Source organism: Fistularia commersonii, chromosome 19, assembly GCF_037954325.1.
Source record: "Fistularia commersonii isolate RoL2024-O1a breed Wild chromosome 19, RoL_Fcom_v1.0, whole genome shotgun sequence".
NCBI classification, from domain to species: Eukaryota; Metazoa; Chordata; class Actinopteri; order Syngnathiformes; family Fistulariidae; genus Fistularia; species Fistularia commersonii.
Genome location: NC_141302.1, coordinates 3,748,852 through 3,768,691, shown reverse-complemented (window position 1 = coordinate 3,768,691; position 19,840 = coordinate 3,748,852). Strand labels below are relative to the sequence as shown.

Sequence of the window (19,840 nt, the reverse complement as noted above, 5' to 3'; positions counted from 1 at the left end):
TTTCCTGGCACTACCATCTCCCTGAGTAGTCTGGATGTTGAAGCGGCTATGAAACCTCTGCGGCCTGCTTCCACTGGACAAACCTTCACTTTTCAGCCTTGTTGCTGAGCATCAGCGGCGAGTTCAGCTTCTTCCGCACCCTCCCAGGGCACCGTGAGCTCTGTGACGTAGACGAGCCTGAGTGAGGATGACCACAGAACAAGGGTCTGGTCACAGGTTGGTGGACGCGATCTCGAGTATCTTGTCCAGGTCCGCCAGCAGCTTCCGGTCCGGTGCACGGCCCAGTTGCCCCAGGTCAGCTCTCATAGGGGCGAGGCTGGCTTGCCCCTCCGGCACGAATGGAGTTGACTGCCAACGGTATGACGGGGGGGGGGAAGGGCGTTCCCACTTGTCCGACGAGTTTCCAGCACCGCTGCAAGACATTTTAGCACCTGGTTGTGCTGCCAGGTACAACAGCCTTGGGTGAGGCTGATCTTGCATCCCACAGGGACAGGGGTGGGTACACTTTTTGGCTCAGGGGCTGAATTGACTTAAAATTTGACAGGAGAGCCGGGCCACCACAAGATACAATACAAATTTTAAAAAAAAGCATTTGTTAACAGGACATATCAGACTCGTCCGACATTTGTCTGAACATTGTCTGACATTGGCTTTGAAAATAAAACCAGCTTGGTTTTGAAGGCTGTGACGTTTGCTTGCATTTCAGGTCAGTATGTCCACAGTAAAGGCTAAATCACAAAGCCAATCTGTGTCATTCAGCTCAGGAAAATTCACAAGTGTTCTCAAGTAGCTCCAAAAATGAAATAATCTCCTGTTTGAGCTCCAACATTCATCGATCCAATCATTCAATCATTCACATCAAGTACGAATTCTGTACCAATATTTGTCGGGCCGGATTAAAAACACCGACGGGCCGGATGTGGCCCGCGGGCCGTAGTTTGCTCACCCCTGCACTATTATGATAACTACACTTAAGAAAAAGCTCAAACTAAAGAGAAAGATGCTGACTTGAAGGTTAATGGTTACGTGTCTGTGGAGGTTCTCGTTCGTCCAGGTCATGTTGGATCCCTGTTGAAATCTTCTTCTTGTCGTGGCAAATCTGAAACATCTTCAGGTGAAGAAATTCAAGTCCGGTTGCCGTGACAAGAAGATTTCGACAAGAAAAAGTAAACGGTAATGTTTAATGTGTCACCAGGGGAGCTGAAAGGAGTGGAGTTTGGTTGGATTCCCACGCAGACAATGACTTGCAATACACACCTGCGCGAGCATGACATCTGCATGGGATGATTTAACGGCGTGCACTTGCATGGAAATTGAATTAGACAGAAAGATATGCATTGTTGTTACATGTTACATGGGTCACATGTAGAAACCTTAAATCCAAACATTCACTCTTTCATTCACACTTCTGGGCAATTAAAGGTCTCCAATGAAACTCTTGTATCTTTTCGAGAGGAAGCCCACGAATAGAACCAGGGATCTTCTTGCAAAACACAAAACCTGTGGCAATTTAAAGGGATCACCAAGATAAAACTGATTTTTTGGTTGCATTATATAGTAGCGGCTTGTATCAACTAATTACAAAGGCCAGTAGGATATGAACAACTAGTGCAACATTCATTAGCACATTAGCAATATTTGCTAAAAAAAGACTAAGATAGATAAACTTATTGATCACCATAGGGGAATTTCTTTTATCACAGCAGCGTAACAGTTATAATGCCACAACTAAATCTGAATATAAACATAAATAGAGAGACAGTAGGCAGAAGACATCCACCAATAGATAGACAGCAGCGACAACATCAGGGATGAGAATGGACAACAGAATGGAACATTAAGGGTGAAAAATAGAAAACCGAAATTAAATGAAAATATAAATAATGTGACAATAGCAAGGACAAGGATAAAATGAATAAACAAAAAATAGGCAGGGTGCATGTGGGGAGAGACCAACAAGGATAAAAAGACAGCAGAATTAGCGCATGACATATGAATGGGTGCGGTAGTGAAAAAAATAGTTATAGTGGCTCAATATTCAATAATAAAAGTGAGCATTTATTGTGTTGGCAGCATTTAATGATCAAATACAGAGAAAGAAAGCAGGTAAGTGTCATGGATACAGCAGGGTAAACACTGTTCAAGCAATAGCAGCCTTAAAAAATGGCCTCTGAATCTGATTCATAGTCAAGTTGTTATTAATCTCTGTGATTAACATTGTCATTTTTTTTTTTTTTGTAGGTATAAATGTTGCAATAAAAATAATCTATATAACTAGAGGTTTACAAAATGCATTTAAAAAGAAAAAAAATAGGGACTTTACAGAATCTGGAACAGAAAACAATGTCAGGTGTGATAAAAAAACAAATTCAAAACCATATTGAGACAAGCGAAAAGGGAATATTATTGCAAAATTTTACAATTAAATCAAAACGATATTAAGGGTAGCTGGAAAAAAGAATAAATCTGTATCAACAGATCTACCCAGCTATTTATAAAGGGAAATAGGTGGATTCAAACAATGAATTCGTTGAATTCTTCGCTTGTAAATGTTGAAAATGAAATTCTGAAAAAGGAGGAGGTGACTGGAAAGGGGATGGTAAAGTGTTTCTAGGGGTGACGAGAGAAAATCAAATAATCTCAGGTAGTCGAAATAAAAAAAATAAGACATCAACCGAGAGGGAAAGAATACACATGAAAACATTGAAAATGATTTACTGTAAAATTAAACCACTTTTATATGAAATGGTCTTACATGCCCAAGTAGGATTAAAACAGCAAAGGTCATTGCACTTTTTACAGCAGGATATCAAAACAGCTTTTTAACAATCCAGACGAGTGTCACCACTGTCACAATTTTCAAAAGTGCCATAAAAATCAAAAATGTGATACTTTCATTAAAAACAATCTCACTGACTGAGTCAATGTTAATTTCGGACAGACCGATCAACAACTCAAGAAATAGTGAAAATAATAGATAAATCACGACAGCTATCAGCAGTGAGCGATATACAACATAGGTATTCAATGATTTAAAGGCTGTATTTAACACCATAGATAACTCTATTTTATTTTATTTTTTATTTTATAAGAGCAAATAACCTGCATTTTGCTGCTGACACATCAGAATGTCTGTGGGAACGTTATACCGTTCACTTATACTTCTTCATTTACATATTTGAATTTGAAGAACAACCCAGCAGGTTATTTATTAAGTCAGGGTTATTGAAACTTAAAGAGAACAGAATTGCATACATTGGTTATGATCAAGGCTAAAAACAGAATATTATCAGAAAATGTGACAAAGCTGTTTATATTGAAGACAAAAATCATAAGAGATTGAAATCATCGGTTTGCTCGGACGGCTTTAAAACAAAATGTTTTTTGTTTTTTTTTGAGCAAGTAAACCGAGATAATAAGCACTTTAGACTTAAGGGAATGTTTACTTTTGTTTTGAGAAAAAAAAAAAAAAAAGGGAATTCAGTTTCATCGGTGGTTATGGGTTATTTTACTTTTATGTTGTTACAGTTGTTACAGTTGATGGTGCCAGCAGCTATAAAAGACAAACCATCTAAAATTCCTAGCTTTCAAGTACGGGACGGACCAAATAAGATGATATTTTCCTTACTTCTCCTTTCTAACCAAGAAAAGTTTCGACCCAAATACGTTTAATGAATTTCTGCATCAAATGATATTGTGTCACTAAGCCTTTTCATGAATGCCGAGACTCACAACCTGAAACTGTCAGCAGCAAATGTTTTAGTTTAGACACCGATGCTGTAGTAACTCTTTGGCAAAGCAGAACAAAACAGATCATGTGTAAGTATCACAAGAGGAACCACGAAGATGTGAAATCCAGAATGGTTAGGATATAAAAAAACCACAATGACTGCTTAATAACGAAGTATATTAGTCTTGAAAATCAGAATGCAGTTTTCTTTACACATTCATTTAGAAATTACCCCCCAAAAAACATCCAACATACAGAAAAAAGCAAACTGCTGCTTAAGTGCAAGTAGAAAAACTTAGCCTTTTTAGACAATCACACAGAAACTAAACTACCCGAACACTCCAAATACTTTGGCAACTCTGAATCAACTTATCGCTTTATTCGCCGATTAGACATCGTCGTCGGGGTCTGCTCGGCCGCAGAGGAACATACAGACTAGGACGCAGCAGCCGATAAACAGGAACAAACAAAATAAGATGTAAACCAAGGTCGTGGTCCAGAAAGCGAACAGGTAGAGCGTCTTGTTGCAGTACTGATCACTACTTCCTGCACTCTTGTTGTAGTCGGGCTGGTAAATAGAGTAGATCCACACATTACCTGCAGGAAAGGAAACCAGAGAGCTCAGAAGTCGCATCGAAATAATAGTCACCGATTTTGTCAATGAGTAACCGCATCTCCTCCTCAACTTATTTACAGATTTGCCTCAGGATCGTGTGCTCCGCAAACACTGGTCATGCGGAATTTATTTCGTTCCAACCCGGCCCGGTGATACTTTTGAAAACTCACCGGCTATAAACCAGCAGAAGAGGAAGATACCGGTCAAAGAATTCCACACTGCACATATTGGGCTGAGGGTGTTGCGGGGGGCGTCTTCTTGCTCCCGGGAACAAGGAAGGCAGGAGAGCAGCGTCAACACAATGCCGAAAACCCCCACAACGATCAGGTAGATGGGGATGTAGTGCTGGGCAGGACATTCATGCAGGTACACCGAGCCTGTCGGCCAGAGGGAAACCAAACGGTCATTTTATTTTTCCTCGCCCGGATATTTCTGGGGTTTTTTATTAGTCAATCAGAATTTCCAGGATCAATTCAAACATAGCAGTACACATGAAACACTCACCAATTGCAATCTGAGCGATGGGGAGGATGCAAAGGGACACCTTTGAAAATGCTATGACACAAAAAGGAACAGTATTTTTATTTGTTTTTTTTTCTCCGTACATGTTTTTCATCAAAAAATGGGAGCATTAATTAAAGTGTGTCGACCAGATCTCACCTAGTATAGGTGTTGAGGGTTGGGGTGGGTTCTGGATGCGGTGGAGAAGTGCAGTGTTTGACATAGCTGCTTATGAGACTCTAACCTACAGAGGAGGACAGCGCTTGGTATATTATAGCTGACAGTTACAAAATCAGAAGTCTACAGCCTTCAACGGCTTCAGTAGATTGTTCCGGTGCCGTTTGTCTCTTTTGTAACACGAGCACATTATCAGTATCGCTCATGTTATAATACACAAACAATCTCAGTATGATCAGAATTTCATTTCCTGTGATGTTCACAGTTAAAGTAAAGCCTGAAAGGGAAGACACATCACGACCGAAATAAAATGTTTCAAATAAGTGGAACACAAACAATCTGATCTTCTGACATGAGAAACTAAAAGTGTTGAATAGTTGGTACTTTAGCTCAAAAAAATAGCGAAATACTTAGTGGTACGGAGTGCCTGGAGAATATTTGTGGATTAAACAACCCACTCAGGGGGTTGCGCACACATGCAATTATTTAGAAGAAATAAACAAATGACCTAAGTGTCTTTTTTTATGCATTTATTCATACACCATCATTTACTGTAAATATATCACTTTCCATGCAGCTTCTGTTTCCCAGTCAGCTTTTTGTTGAGTGGTTTTTACTTCCCGAAAGTATCTACATGAGCCAGGATCAGGTATTGTCTTCTCTTTATACGTCCAAAGCGTCCAAACTCCCCTCTGGTCTTATGATTCTGCTAGTTTCACTTTCACTTTCTCTCCAGAATTGCATTTGCGACATTGGAAATGTTCCTGACAGTGACCTCGGGAAGCGTTTGATGTGAAAAAAAAATGCGATTTGACGACTTGTTCAAGGCGAGGGATCAAGGAAAGGCTGCTTTTTCATTTATTCAGATGATGTTACGTTGCGATCTTGATATAAACAGCTAATGATAGCTCCTAGCGAAATATCTTGTTTAAAAGCTCACCGACTATTTACAGCACATGTTCACATTTTACAGTGAAAGGTTTGACAGTACTTAACCAGTGCATTTATAAAGTGCATCTACCACAAAAACCGGCACAGGTAAAGACACGAACGTGTGTACTTTTTTTGACAGAAAACAAAAGGGGGAAAATAAAAAAAAATTAAATAAACTAATTTAAGGGGGAATGTCGCTGTTAATTTGGTTCGGAGATGGAAATCTTGGTTGGTTTGACACCCTTTTTTTACTTAGTTGGTATGGCGTATAGAAATAAACAAAACTTCCGTGTGATTGATTGTTAAATAGTTAAAATGAAATATCTGACCGAACTGGATTCGACGCGAGTTGACAAGCTAACAAATGCCGGCGGGAATGGAGTTGCGCAGCCTCGCCCTTTACCTAAAAGTTTACTCCCAATTTCTTAAGTCCGTGCCTGAGCGAGACCAAAACCGAACCGGAACTCTCCTAATATTCCACTTCAACCGTGAAAAGTCTGTGAAAAGTCCACGGCGTGGGGTCTTACCTTCCAGCCAGCTGTTAGCGTCTCCTGTCACAGACTCCCGTGGACTGAACCCGCTGAACGTCAGCTGGACAAAAACACTGTCTCGCGGGAGCGCGCGCGGGCGGAAGCGGCGCGCTCGAACCAGGAAGCGAGTGGGCGGTCACGTGGTCAGGACCAGCTATGGATGATATGATTAAAGAAAAAAAGACTTTTAAAGGGATCCACACCTACCAAGACGTTTATTTTTCTATTTTATATAGCGCCATAAAATGATGTCTTCTCTTAAAAAAAAAAAAAAAAAAAAAACTTTTCTCTTGAAGCTATTGTTTATGGCGCAATGCTGGCTGCGGATTGACGTCACAAGGTTGTACCCCTCGGCAGGGTTCTGTTAATTTTTATTAGACAAGAAATATTCAAAGAAAACAAGAATAATTGATAATAAGAATAAGTAACAATCGGAGTTAAGGATAAATTGTTCTTTAAAAGATGGCTTTAATTTTACAAACAGCGAACAGTGGAAACCCAGGGGGTGTCACTCACAGCGCTAACAATTAGCCTGAGGATGCGCTCCCCGGTTATGGTAACTAACGGCGCAGGTTATGTCACACATTGAACACAACATTTTATAATCATTCAACCATGGAGTTCTCTAACATAGAACCAAGAGAAGCTCCCAACAGTCATCATCATTCATATTTGCAAAGGATTCTGGAGTTCCACTGGCCTGTCCCTGCTCCGCACAATAATTATAATAATGACACAGATGGCCTAGTCGTTAGCGCTTCCGCCTCACAGCACTAAGGACCGTGGTTCAGTTTCAGTTCAGGGAGTCTCTTGGTGTGGAGTTTGCATGTTCTGCCTATTGCTGCACGGGTTTTCCTCCGGGTTCTCTGATTTCCCCCCACAGTCCAAGAACAAGTAAGGCTAACGGGCTATTGTGTGAACAGGGAAGTGAATAATTGTCTGTCTCTGAAAGAAAAAACAAAAAAATTCACTTGTAGGAAGCCATTGTTGTGTATGGCGCAATGCTGTCTGCGTTGTGATGTCACAAGATTATGCACCTCGGCTTGGTCATGTTCATTTTTTCTGTACGGTGCAAAAGTAAGAAATTTGTGCAACACTTCCCTTCTAAAGCCGAGAGAGATGTGAGCGTGGAGGATCATGCTGAAGATCAATCAAAATTACTTCTGTCCCTGGCACACACCCTTGGACCATCTCTCTAACATGCTTCCCGCTGGCAGGCTCTTGGACAATATTTGTATTTTATTTTATTCCTACTTATACTTTGTACTTTATAACACATTTATGGAGCTGTGACACAACTACTATCACACAAAATTTTGCTGTACAGGAATGTGCAAGGATAATAAAGAATCTTATCTCGTGTAAATATAAACGTTTGCAGTATGGCTTCTGCCTAATCAGAAATTGATCAACAAATCAATAACAAATGTCGCAGCAAACCCCCGAAGAGACCTTGATCTGCCCCCAAAGTTTTTGTATTGTATTCTCAAAATGTTTCATGACAATTAGAGACGCTAAATCTCCACAAACCGACGAGTGGACTGAAAATATGATAAAGAAAACGTGAGCATTTGGGGGTAAAGGCTGAATGCTCATGGCAAAAATATTAGAAAAGATGCGATGTTCTTAAAAATGTTTGATCAGGACTTTAGTATAAATAATTGCAAAATAGATATGATGATAAAAAAATATCAGTTGGACCAAGGACATTGAATACATGTAGAAATAAATCCACTTTGGCAGCGGTTTTTGCACTTTTGTTAAATTCAGAAAATATGAAAGGAGTCCAGTTGTTCATCTAACCAGCAGATGTTGTTCACGTTCACAGGATTTTCCGAGGAATCATTTTTCTGTCCAACATCTTCTCGAAACCGTCCATTAGTGCCCCTGCAGTCGTACATCCCGGTTGCCAGGACGACATAGTCAAGTCACAGGTCCGTCAGGCAGACGCTGGACGACGTCTCGGCATAGACACAGCCTCTGGATCTTGAATGCGACCGGACACCCCGGAGATCGATGGCGTGACAGCGACCCCGCTCCGTCTCCGCTGTCTGGAGTTGAGCTCTTCCCAGCATGGAGTCCCACATCAGCCCTCGGCTCCACAGCTGCACAAAGAGGCTCGTGGTTCAAGACCGTGGAACCCTGAATGTGAATGTGAGTGCATTAAAGGTGCGCCAAACCTCGATGGAGATGCGCGAATCCGGGTATCTTCTGTAGAAGATGGCTCGCAGGTTGAACTCTGGGTTTCTTTCGTTCTTGAATACCCGAGTCCGAATGGCGGTGTTCTCACATTTCACTATGGCGTAAACATCTGGAGCTGACCAGAACACGCAAGGTATGATGCTAGAATTCGACGATGTTAGTATTACGGCCATGGCCAAAAGATTTGAGAATGACACAACTATTAATTTTAACAAAGTTTGCAGTTTGAGTTTTTATAATGGAAATAATAGTCGTGTCATTCTCAAAACTTTTGGCCATGACTGTACATTTCAAAATTTGTAGCAAATTATAAAAAAGAAAAATTGAGTGAGAAATAACCTGCAGACTAATAGCAAGCATTTCTGCAACAAACCTACTAAGATAAGGTAACTAAAATAACTAGAGTCTGAGGCTATCAGACTTTTTAATTCCTCTCCCTTCAGCTGCTGGGAATCTCAAAATTAGACACTTTAAAGCCTCGACTTGTTACTTTGACACTTTATAGTTTTATATTTATTTCTTATTCTCCCCCCTTTTTTATACTGTTCATAAAATTTCCTACTATTATCTATTATTGTCATGTTTTACTTGAAACTCTGGCACAACAATTTCCTTCATGATAAATAAAGTTGTTCTAATTCTTATTCTTATAACAAGAAAATCTAAAAATCAACAGTAATCTGAATCATATTTGCAAAAACATTTCCTAATATATAGCAATGCTTGCAATTTACTCTGTCTGCACACAAAATTGACCAACCTTTGTGTTTGGGAGGACTGAGCGCTGACGCCCTGCGCAAATAGACGGTTGTTACTCCAACGGGCTGAGGTAGAAAACACAGGAACAGAGATGGAGAGGGCAAGTCCTCCTTAAGTTCCCTGCATTGAGAATTGAGTGAATGGGAGGCACATTTATTACTTCACACATATGGAAATCTAAATGAGAGGCCGCAGAAAAACAACCAAACACCTCATTCACCAATATTCAGGCTTCTACCGACGATATTGTCGAGACGAGCACCTGAGCCGGAGATGAGAATAGGAGAAGAGGCGAACCAAGAAACGCCCGGCGGCTCCGGGCAAGAAGGTGGTTGGAAGTACGGCGTAGCGGCCCGGAGCTGGAGTCCACCTCAGTGTGACGCTTCGGGAGTCCATGTAGACGGAGGTGGCCGCCTGCTCCGCCACGCACTGCACGCGGCTCCTGCGGTTCACCTCCACCTGGTCGAGGCCATTTAACCTGTCAGTCTCTGCGGATCTCTTCATTCGCGGTTTCTGAGTTGTAATTCATTCTCAGCCATTTTATAACAGCAAGAAATAGGTAAAAACGTTTCTCTTTCAGGACTTTTTACTGCGCTGATGCCCCAGATCAGGTTGGCAGCAAGTTAGGCTATGCAGTGTGTGTGTGTGTGTGTGTGTGTGTGTACGTTTGTGTGTCTCTGTCCAAAAAAAAAAAAAAAAAACCCTCACTAACCCAAGCTTACTGTTCTGTATATTTCCTGTGCATCGTGTATTTGCAAGTGTATTTGCAGTCCCTATGTCCTCTATTGAAAGTCGCTTTGGATAAAAGCGTCTGCCAAATGCAATGTAATGTAATGTAATGTAATGGATATTTTATGTTCGTATGCATTGATATGCTTTTTTTTTTTTTTTTGTAATGCAAGTAATGCAACCTTGACTTTCCTGTACTGGTTTATGAAAATGGATAAAAGCACCCTTTTGAATGTTGAGTGCTGTAAACAAATTATTCTGAATGAACAAAAAAAACAAATTTACTGCAAAGTCTGAAAGGGAAGTTGAAGTTTATTTACCAGGTGTCAAAATTGAAATCTTACAAACCTTCAACACCTCAAAACCAATGGGCAGGTTGTCGCCTCCTCCTTCTTTCCTGCGTACCCTCCTGTCCTCCTGCTGCAGACACATCAGCACCTCCTCCTCTTTACCTCTCACCTCAAACATGAACTGGGAGGAGGAGGAGAAGAAAAGTTGCATGTTTGAAATTCTTCCTTTTGTAAAAGAAATATTTTGCATTGGCCGGTACCTGTGGATTGTAGAGGAACGTGTCTCTGTGGTTCATACAACCACCGCATCGACTCCTCTTGTCCATCTGTACCTCCCAAACGCCGCCGTCGGCGCCGCCTCCTTTCTCCTCTGTCACGGCTGTCGGAGTCCTTCCTCCTTCGTCCCTCTTGTCCCGCTGGCTCTCCCCGAGCCGAGCCTCCTTACGCCGACCTCGCGGTTCCACCCCTCCTGGTTTGCCGTTGCTTTTTCCCAGGCTCCACATTTGGTTGCCGTCATGGACAGAAGGTGGAGGGGTGCCGGGGTCGCGGGGCGCCGGGGCCCACTCGCCATAGCGGCGAGATTCGCTCCACGGAGATCTCGGCCACAGCAGAGCTCTTTCCACGAGACGGCACAGCACGACGTCTGTGAAGTAACGACAGAAATCCTCGAAATCCATCCTGATTGAAGAGAGGGGGAGAGGACAAGACACTGGATTTATCATTTATCTATTGTGCATAAAATCATTTGTTAAATTGAAAAAAAGTAAAACTAAGTAAGTACACTTTTTCTTTACCATTCTATCTTTCTTTTTTGAGATAATTATATCAAAATAAATCATATTTTTAATGACATGAATATAATGTGTCAAATAGTTCAAATAGTTCCGTGGAATTCCTCTTCCTTCAGCCGCAGGGAATCTTCAAATCTTTATACTTAAGACCTTAAAACACTTTATAGCCTTGACTTTGACACTTTATAGTTTTATTTGTATTTCTTATTCCCCCCCCCCTTTTTTTTTACTGTTTATACAATTTCCTACTATTATTTATTATTGTTATGTTTTACTTGAAACTCCAGCACAACAATTTCCTTCGGGATAAATAAAGTTGTTCCTGTTCCAATTCTTATTCTTATTCTTATTCTTATTCTTATTCTTATTCTTATTCTTATTCTTATTCTTATTCTTATTCTTATTCTTATTCTTATTCTTATTCTTATTCTTATTCTTATTCTTATTCTTATTCTTAAATGGAAGCTATGATCCCACATTGGTCCTGCGTGTCTGTATGCTCAGATATATGAAAAATTAGAGGAAACATTGGAGGGATAGTGAATATACAGGTAGACGGATGCTGGAATTGGAGCTGACGTGGTGTGAGAGCGGAGGATACAGAAAATTGGGTTAGATGGAGAAGGTTGATTCGCTGTGGTGACCCCTGAAGGGAAAAGCCAAAAGGAGAAATAATGTTCAACCACGATCACATCGTGAAAGTTTTTTTTTTTTAAAAAAAAAGAAGGTAAAAAGAAAACTGATGAAATGTCACCTGTGTATTCTTTACTTTTATTCTTTTTTAGTTTGTCTGTATGCTTGAAAAGAATTTTATCCGACAACCAGACAGTGTTTTTAGTTCATGCAAATCAAGGCAAAAAAAAAAAAAATTAAGAAATTTTACCAAAACTCTCCAACGTCTCGAACACCGAGCCCCATCTTCTCCCTTTCTGCACGGCTCGTCTGCAGCCACTGCTGCGACCTGTGGGGGGCGAGCAAGGATATGGAGCCCACATCTACAGGTATATCCAAGAAGTGTTTGAACCGTGGGTGGGATTGATTGGTCTTGAGTTCAGTCCAAAATCTCTACTTGTGAGGATTGAAAAGAAAATGGCAACTGATATCTAAAAATGAATGTGTTAAAGCAGGGGGGGGTCAAACTCATTTTGGTCCACGGCCTAATTTCATGTCAAGGGGGCTGGACCAGTAAAATCATAGTGAAATTTATAAGGTAAATTATAAAAATTTCATTTGCAATGAACTGTTCCTTTAAAAAATACATATCGAACAACCTGATATTCATTAAGAAAAGTAACTGCGATTTCAACCACACTATGCTTCAGTTCTATCCTCGCAGTTCTTGTGCATTTGGTTGTATTTTTCGCCACAAATTATATTTTGACAACCTACATCTTAGTGATGAGGGTATCGTGGGCAACGGAAAAACAGGTAAATTAATAAAAATAAGACAAAATACTATTTACAGACTCGGAAGCCGCATTGCCATCTGCCATCTGCTGTAAGTTCTGAGTCACACTGTGTTGCACCATGTTGCTAAAACTGACTAAAACAGTGCAACCCCAGTAAACAATATAGGAACTGGGTTATTATTAAAAAAAAAAAAAAAAAAGGAGTTCATTATTTGTATGTATTTTTTTTTTAATGTTTTAATTTTTTTAAATTTATTTTAAGTTTAAATTTCAAATAATATTTTTTTTTCAATTTTTTTTTTTTTTAATAAATAAATCTTTAAAAGATTTATTCCAACGGGCTGGATTGGACCCCCTGGGAGACGGTACGTTTGACGCCCCCGTATTAAAGCAAAGGTTTAAACCTATCCTTACCCGTGACTCCAGGAACCCGTCCAGTCGCTGGTCCCCCACGGATTCCTCATGCGTACCATGAAGAGTCTTTGCAGCCCGCCGGTCTTCATCATCTTGTCACCGAGCCAGACCTTCCTCACCGCCGTGATCCCGTAGGCGTGTCCTCGAACCAGGCCGCAATCCATCACCGACTCTATCATCTCCCCTTCGGCCGGCTGAGAAAGATTTCAAGCCACATCATCAGAATGTGACGCCTGGCTTCTGAAGCGGAGGATAAACAAGGTCTCTACCCGTATGGAGCAGGTAATGAGGGCTTTGTGTTCATGGGCTTTGGCCAACGTCTGGAAGAGCGCCCTCCTCTGGTCACCGTGCAGCTGGAGGGCGTCCCGATCCAGGACCAGGGGCTCCGAAACCCCGCCGGTAAAATCGACGAGGGCCTCTGTCGTATTTCCTCCCTCCAAGGCTTCGTAGCATCCATTTATCCTACAGGGCGCGGAGGATTATTTTCTATCTCTCTGTGTGTCTTTAAATCAGAATACAATCATGAGATTTATGTTTTCAAAAAAGTGATGTGAAGATGTTCAATGGGCAGGTTTTAAATGATCCTATAAACCAGTGTTTCCCAACCTTTGTTGAGCCGCGGCACATTATTTTTGATTAGAAAAATCCTTACCGAATAAATATGTCAAAAAAACATTTTTAATGAAATAGAATGAAACTGTAGTCTCGGTTTACTTACTCAGTGTGAAATCTGTCCCTGTTACTTGAAAACAAAGCTGATATTCTTGCAGGAACTGAGGAAATGCAATATAACTGTCATTGTATTGACTTGAGCTCTTTTTTTTATTTACATTTTTTTTAATTTCTTCTGACCACCACTCACACATGGGCATTCATCTGGGGCAGAATGTTCTTGATTATTATATTTATCCATCGCTGTGTCACTCGAAGGATCACTAAATATTCTGCAGCCATCAAGTGGAAAAGCATTTAATTCTTCTACTTGTCCCTGCACGCCACCCATATAGATGGACGAAGACGTGTTATTTGCGTTGATTTTTGGACCAATCAGCTGAAAGCAGGCATTTTTCACCTGATATTCTCTCCCAGCACAGCGGTTGGGAAACACTGCTTTTAACAACTAGCGTTAAATCAAGAGTTAAAGGAATTTTATTTTATGTTGTTTTTCTTTGACTCACTTGGCGTAGGCCTTCTCCAGCAAGGCGCTCCAAAACTCTCTGGGCGTTGCTGAGCGGCAGAACAGCAGCGCCCCTTCACCGCTGACCGGCAGAAGGTCGTCCACGACGACGTCCAACCAGCGACCAAAGCGCCAGAAACGAAAATGGAAGATTCCCGCGTACAGGTCAGGACGCTTTGGGTTCCACTCCTGATCCATGTGATCGGGGATGACCTGCAGCGGAAAAGCCGGAGGGCATTGACGCACAACAACAACAAAAAAAGGTGACACAAATGCACGCTCTTTACCTTTTTCCACAGTGACGGCTCGGATGCCAAGCAGGAAATGGCGGCCACCATCCAGCAGTTCCCCAGACTTCCTTGATGCAGATCACGAGTGCTGATGCCATCAACAAACAGGCGAGGGTCCTTACAAATATCCTGCGTAACACATAAAATACATACAGCACTTATGATGTTACTATCCCAAACAAAAGAGCATACAAGTCATGGCCTCCTCCTGTTTATAACAAGATAGCTGGATAGCAGTGTAGCCTAGCATCTGCTAAAAATACCCAAAACAAAATTTTTATTTTATTTTATTACTTTGAATGATTTCTTGTCTGCGTATTGGAAAAATTTAAAATCAGGACGAGCAAGCCGGATTGACAACACGGCAAATAACATGGAAGCTAATCTGACCGGGCCGTCCGTGTGTTTTGCGGAAACTTAAAACTGGTGTTTTTCCCTGAAAAAAAAAACAACACCGATGTTGAGAATGAAGGAAGATAGCAGGAGTAAACCAAAACGATAAATTTGGGAGTCCGTAAAACACTTAAGAGACTTCCCTGACGGATGAGTTTATAGCTTTACTTCTGCTCTCATTAATATGATTAAAGAGCAGCAGTGTCAGTGTTTCACGAGCTACTGCTGAGGAGACAGATCGTGTCCACATGGAGCTGTTGATCTCCGTTTGGACAGTGTCAGGTAACCGTAGAGCTGCTGCTGGACACACACACACACACGCGCGCGCGCGTGCACGCTCACACACACTCGACGAACACTGTGTCGTCTTCAGGAGTAACTCGAGACAAGGCATGAGAAGATGTCCAGTTTGCAGCAAGTGCAGGTGGACAGATGGGACCACCTAGTGGGGGATGGTGACCGTTTTCCTTGGTGTGCATCCGCAGGGAGTTTCCCTTCATTAAAAAAAGACATGTAGTATCTCAGCACAGAAGCATTTACTCTCATGTTCCACAACATGATGAAATCGTTCCGCGATGTACCGAGGCCGACTCCGATATCTCTGATTTAAGGGTTTAAAACGTTTTTTCATTCAGGGTTACTGAGATGATATGATGACCTTTTAAGATTCAACTGGCTTTGGCTTCAAAAGTAGATACAGATTTTCACTTTAAGATATTTACAGTTGAATGATACCAGGTTACTGTGCGTAGAGAACAATCTGAAGATGTTATATGAGAAAACAAGCCATCCGAAATGCTCAGATTCTAAATGTATATCAGCAAATATCAAACTGCTGCCTTAGATGTCATGACATGACATATGTTACTGGGATGCAACAACTGTTTAATTTGATTATTGTATCGTCATTTGCTGTACTTAACAACAACAACAACAATAATAATAATAACAAATAGAAATACCAGTAATAATGATGATGAAATAATAACGATTGTAGAATATTATGAATCATAAAATCGAAAACTCATATAATTATCCCTCTATATATAAGTTTGTAAATCGTATATATTATTACTGTTATAATAATAATAATGATAATAATAATAATAATGATAATAACAATAATAATAATAATAACTATTAATATTTAATATATTAATATAATAATAACTATTATTATTATATAATATATATACTATAATAATAATTATTATATTAATAATAATAATATTAATTATTATTCTTATAATAATAATAAATAAACAATTAATAATAATTAATAATAACAACAATAATAACAATAATAATAATAATTGTTATTATTAATGTTATTACTGTTATTACTAGGGCTGTTATTAATGTTATATGATAATAATAATAATAATATAATAATCCTTATTTAATAATAATAATAATAATAATAATAACAATTATTATTATTATTATTATTATTATTATTATTATTATTATCATTATTATCATCATTACCATTGTAATTATTGCTATTACTATTATTATTACCATCATTAATGTTGTTTTCGGCACTGCTGGCGTCGTCATCATCATCATCATCATCATCATCACCATCATCATCATCATCATCATCATCATCATCATCATCATCATCATCATCATCATCATCATCATCATCATATTTTTAGTTTTTAATCCTCATGCTCCAAAATTATTTCGGACAACAGCCATGTTCTTTTATTGTCCTGACCTTGACTTCAGTGTCTGGACACACGACTATGATAGTTAGTGGCGCCACTATTAAAGGCTACGTGCCTTGATAAAGCAACAATGAATAACCACGCATACGCAAAGTATTCACACTCCCTGACTAAAAACTATTTAAATTGCCTTCCCAGTTAAAGTTGAACCAAACCAACAACAGCGAAACATGTTCCTCTCTCCTCCGGAGGGTTAAGGTTTCACTGACGCCACTCTTATAATAGAATGAGCTTTAATAAACCCAATCTGATTGAAGTGTAAATGCTGAGGTCGCCACTTGATTTAGGCCTAAGCAAGGACGAGACAAGGTTCTTTTCGGAGAGGCTCCGGCGCGCGTGAAGGAAAGATTTGACGCCCGCGATACGACTTAGAGGATAATCCCACCGCAGCCTGTCCACCATCCCCTCCGTCTTGTTTCCGACTCACCCTGGGTCTCCTCCAGGTCAGGCCCGCCGGAGGCTCCCGCTTGTAGAAGAGAGACTGAGCGGAGGCGGGAAACAGCGGGTCCTTGAAGAGTCGGCCTCGACGCAGGCAGGCTCGTCTCAGCTTGTGGAAGTTCTGGCCCTGAAAGTCACTCACCTGCTCCAGCATTGTGCTCGGAAAAGGTAAAACCCGAGGGGCGTCCCAGGTTTGGCTGGAGGTCAAAATCAGACGTTCCAAGTCCGAGTCAGTCGCTTGATAAGAACCCGGGATTCATTTATCAAATATAATGTTTTGGGCTATACACAGGTATATCGTAAAAGTATTTTTTAACCCTCATATTATGTTAAGGGTCAATTTGACACATTTCACCCATTGACCCAATGGGTCAAATTGACCCTTAACATAATATGAGGGTTAAACAAATAAAGATAAAGAAAAGGAGGAACATTTGGCTTACTATGAGCAATGGATATAAAAATTGTAAAAGCATCTGTGTTTACCGGAAAAAAGATTTCAACATTCATTATGGTCTTCATTATGGCCTCTCACTGTGAAGTGAGGATTTTGTGTGTGTACATGTTGGTGTGTGTGTGTGTTTGCGTGTGTGTGAGCAATATGAACCGCCTTGCTTTGAGTCAGCAGTATGACTGACCATCAAGAAGTGTGTGCGTCAGTGTGTGATTCTGTGTCAGTGAGAATATGCTTTATGTGTGTGTGTGTGTGTGTGTGTGTGTGTGTGTGTGTGTGTGTGTGTGTGCATGTGTCTGCATATGTGTGTGTGTGTGTGTGTGTGTGTGTGTGTGTCCTCCAGGTGATTGGGATTACAGATGCCGCACAGGTCGATGTTACATAATGTCAGGTTTGGATTTTAATCACTGATTTTAACTGCATGTGTAATGAAATTATAAATTATCGTGAATGTGAATTTGTGTCAAAATTATTATTTAATCTGAATTATCATGTTGTTTCCATTGCAATATAGGTTTAGATATTTCAGTTAAAAGTCTCATTAACCAGATTAAGGGAGATAGTTTGCTTTGTTTAAGTCCCGTGTAAAGAAATACAACGACTACGTGATAGTTTTGCTCTGGTTGACAACATAAATTTGAGGATTAATGTAAATTATGCGAGTATATATTTATTCCAACTCCATCTGACAAATAATAGCTTAATAATGTAAATTTTATTTTTGCCTATCTTTTTACCTATTACTAACAATACAAAATCTCCTAACTGAGATATAGTTGCCAGAAAAAAGACATAATTATCATGATTTTATGCACTTTTCTCATTCTGATTCTACAAAAATGCAAGTGCGTTGTTTTCTTTATTTCACAATAAAACTGACGAGAATATTCAAAGCACAGGAAGAAAAAAAGCTCCTCTTTTCACATTTCAGTGGCTAAAAGTATTCATTAGCATTTACCTTGTTTCTTGTTTTTCCTTTTTTCGGGGGTCAGTTTTGAAAAGCAGCACTTCAGGGTTAATTCCACTCAGGATTCACCGGTGCTCGTCTAATGTTTGGGATTATTAATAAAAAGATATAAATGAATGAAAGCCATGCAAAAACAAAAACAAAAACATAAACATAAACAAAAACAAAAACGCGTGCACGCAGAACAATAATTCATCGCATACAAGAGGAGTGGATTGCTCCTTCACTGACACTGACACCTTTAGTGACACGCTGCCTTTATCTATATCATCTGGGTGTGTGTGTTTTTTTTTGTGTGTGTGTGTGTGTGTGTTTGCTTGTAACAGCGACTGGAGTGGAAGCAGAAGTGTGTGTTGTCAATGTGCCGCTGCTACTGTAACATACAGAACTTGTGTAACTCTATCTCTCTCCAGCCAGACAATAGACAGTTGACACACTAAGTGACATAACACACACGTATAACAGAGGAAAAGGTTCAAACTAAATTATATGGTTACGTAAGAAACACTTGAATTTCAGACACCTGTGTGCAAACTCCCCCTTGCATGTGTGTTTGCATATCACTTACTGCTGCTTCTGCTGAGCCAATTAGTCCATTTTCTCGATTCTGTCTTCTGTCTGATGTCTGCTCTCATTTTCACATCACCCACTTGTGTGCCTGTCTTTTTTCCGTCTTATTTTTCATTTTTTTTAATTTTATTTTTTATATATATATCTCTTCTCCTTTTCCCAACTCACTGATATTCACCAGGCAGACTTCTGAGGGATCTGTTGCTGCGTTGCCCCTGACACCTGAGAAACCGAAGACTCAAGTGGCTATTTTAACTGCTTCGCTGCCAAATATCAAACTGATGATCCCTCATTCCTGGCCTGCAGCTGGATTTTATTTTTATTTTTCAATTTTTATTTTCTGAAGGTGATATAGAGCACAAATATAGGAGGTGAAAATGATCACATAGAGTGCAAAGAACAAATGATACTGTCAAATAACAAGTTGCCTATTTACGGCCATGGCAGGGGATTATATTACAGATTTTCTAATAATTACATTTAAATTTGGGCTCAAAGACAGTATGATAATTATTTTTAAAGACCTTAAAACTGGTGCTGTAGGGATTTCGGTGCGCTCAGTAGTCAACTTGCGACTGTCCTGATGGTGCGTTGTGTGATTTCTTTCCCGACAACAAACCGATCCTCGATCCAATAAAGAAGGGTTGTGTGAATACGCGTATAAAACTGATGGGGTTCAGTGCCTTCAACAAGGTTATAAAACATTTCAGTTATATTTGTATCATTAGCAGAAAGGG

General features: G+C 40.0%; 2 protein-coding genes across 2 annotated transcripts; both read right to left on the bottom strand.

Annotated features, from left to right (window-relative positions):
- Positions 1-2,040: 2,040 nt before the first annotated feature.
- LOC147223476 (transmembrane protein 272) lies at positions 2,041-6,606 on the bottom strand. The gene is made up of 5 exons (XM_086166360.1): positions 6,485-6,606; positions 5,007-5,091; positions 4,851-4,901; positions 4,517-4,723; positions 2,041-4,327 (listed from the first exon to the last, which is right to left on the bottom strand). Exons 2-5 carry the CDS (start codon positions 5,068-5,070, stop codon positions 4,119-4,121), a joined length of 531 nt encoding a protein of 176 aa, XP_086022486.1. The 5' UTR covers positions 5,071-5,091; positions 6,485-6,606; the 3' UTR covers positions 2,041-4,118.
- Positions 6,607-6,869: 263 nt separating this feature from the next.
- Positions 6,870-19,275, bottom strand: LOC147223475 (calpain-5). Its single transcript, XM_086166345.1, has 14 exons — positions 19,102-19,275; positions 18,525-18,612; positions 17,102-17,309; positions 14,546-14,677; positions 14,260-14,471; positions 13,351-13,543; positions 13,082-13,275; positions 12,142-12,219; positions 10,728-11,145; positions 10,526-10,648; positions 9,711-9,907; positions 9,450-9,568; positions 8,668-8,804; positions 6,870-8,592 (listed from the first exon to the last, which is right to left on the bottom strand). Exons 3-14 carry the CDS (start codon positions 17,264-17,266, stop codon positions 8,416-8,418), a joined length of 2,145 nt encoding a protein of 714 aa, XP_086022471.1. The 5' UTR covers positions 17,267-17,309; positions 18,525-18,612; positions 19,102-19,275; the 3' UTR covers positions 6,870-8,415.
- Positions 19,276-19,840: the final 565 nt, after the last annotated feature.

Bases quoted from the DNA above. Each gene is read 5' to 3' on its own strand.
- LOC147223475 (XM_086166345.1), bottom strand. From the start codon at position 17,266: ATGCTGGAGCAGGTGAGTGACTTTCAGGGCCAGAACTTCCACAAGCTG. The intron at 14,472-14,545 runs GTAAAGAGCGTG...TTTCCGCTGCAG, and splicing joins AGCCGTCACTGTGGAAAAAG to GTCATCCCCGATCACATGGA. The intron at 9,569-9,710 runs GTGCTCGTCTCG...TTCTCAATGCAG, and splicing joins TATTCTCATCTCCGGCTCAG to GGAACTTAAGGAGGACTTGC.
- LOC147223476 (XM_086166360.1), bottom strand. From the start codon at position 5,070: ATGTCAAACACTGCACTTCTCCACCGCATCCAGAACCCACCCCAACCC. The intron at 4,902-5,006 runs GTGAGATCTGGT...TTTGTGTCATAG, and splicing joins ACCCTCAACACCTATACTAG to CATTTTCAAAGGTGTCCCTT. The intron at 4,724-4,850 runs GTGAGTGTTTCA...TCTGGCCGACAG, and splicing joins CATCGCTCAGATTGCAATTG to GCTCGGTGTACCTGCATGAA.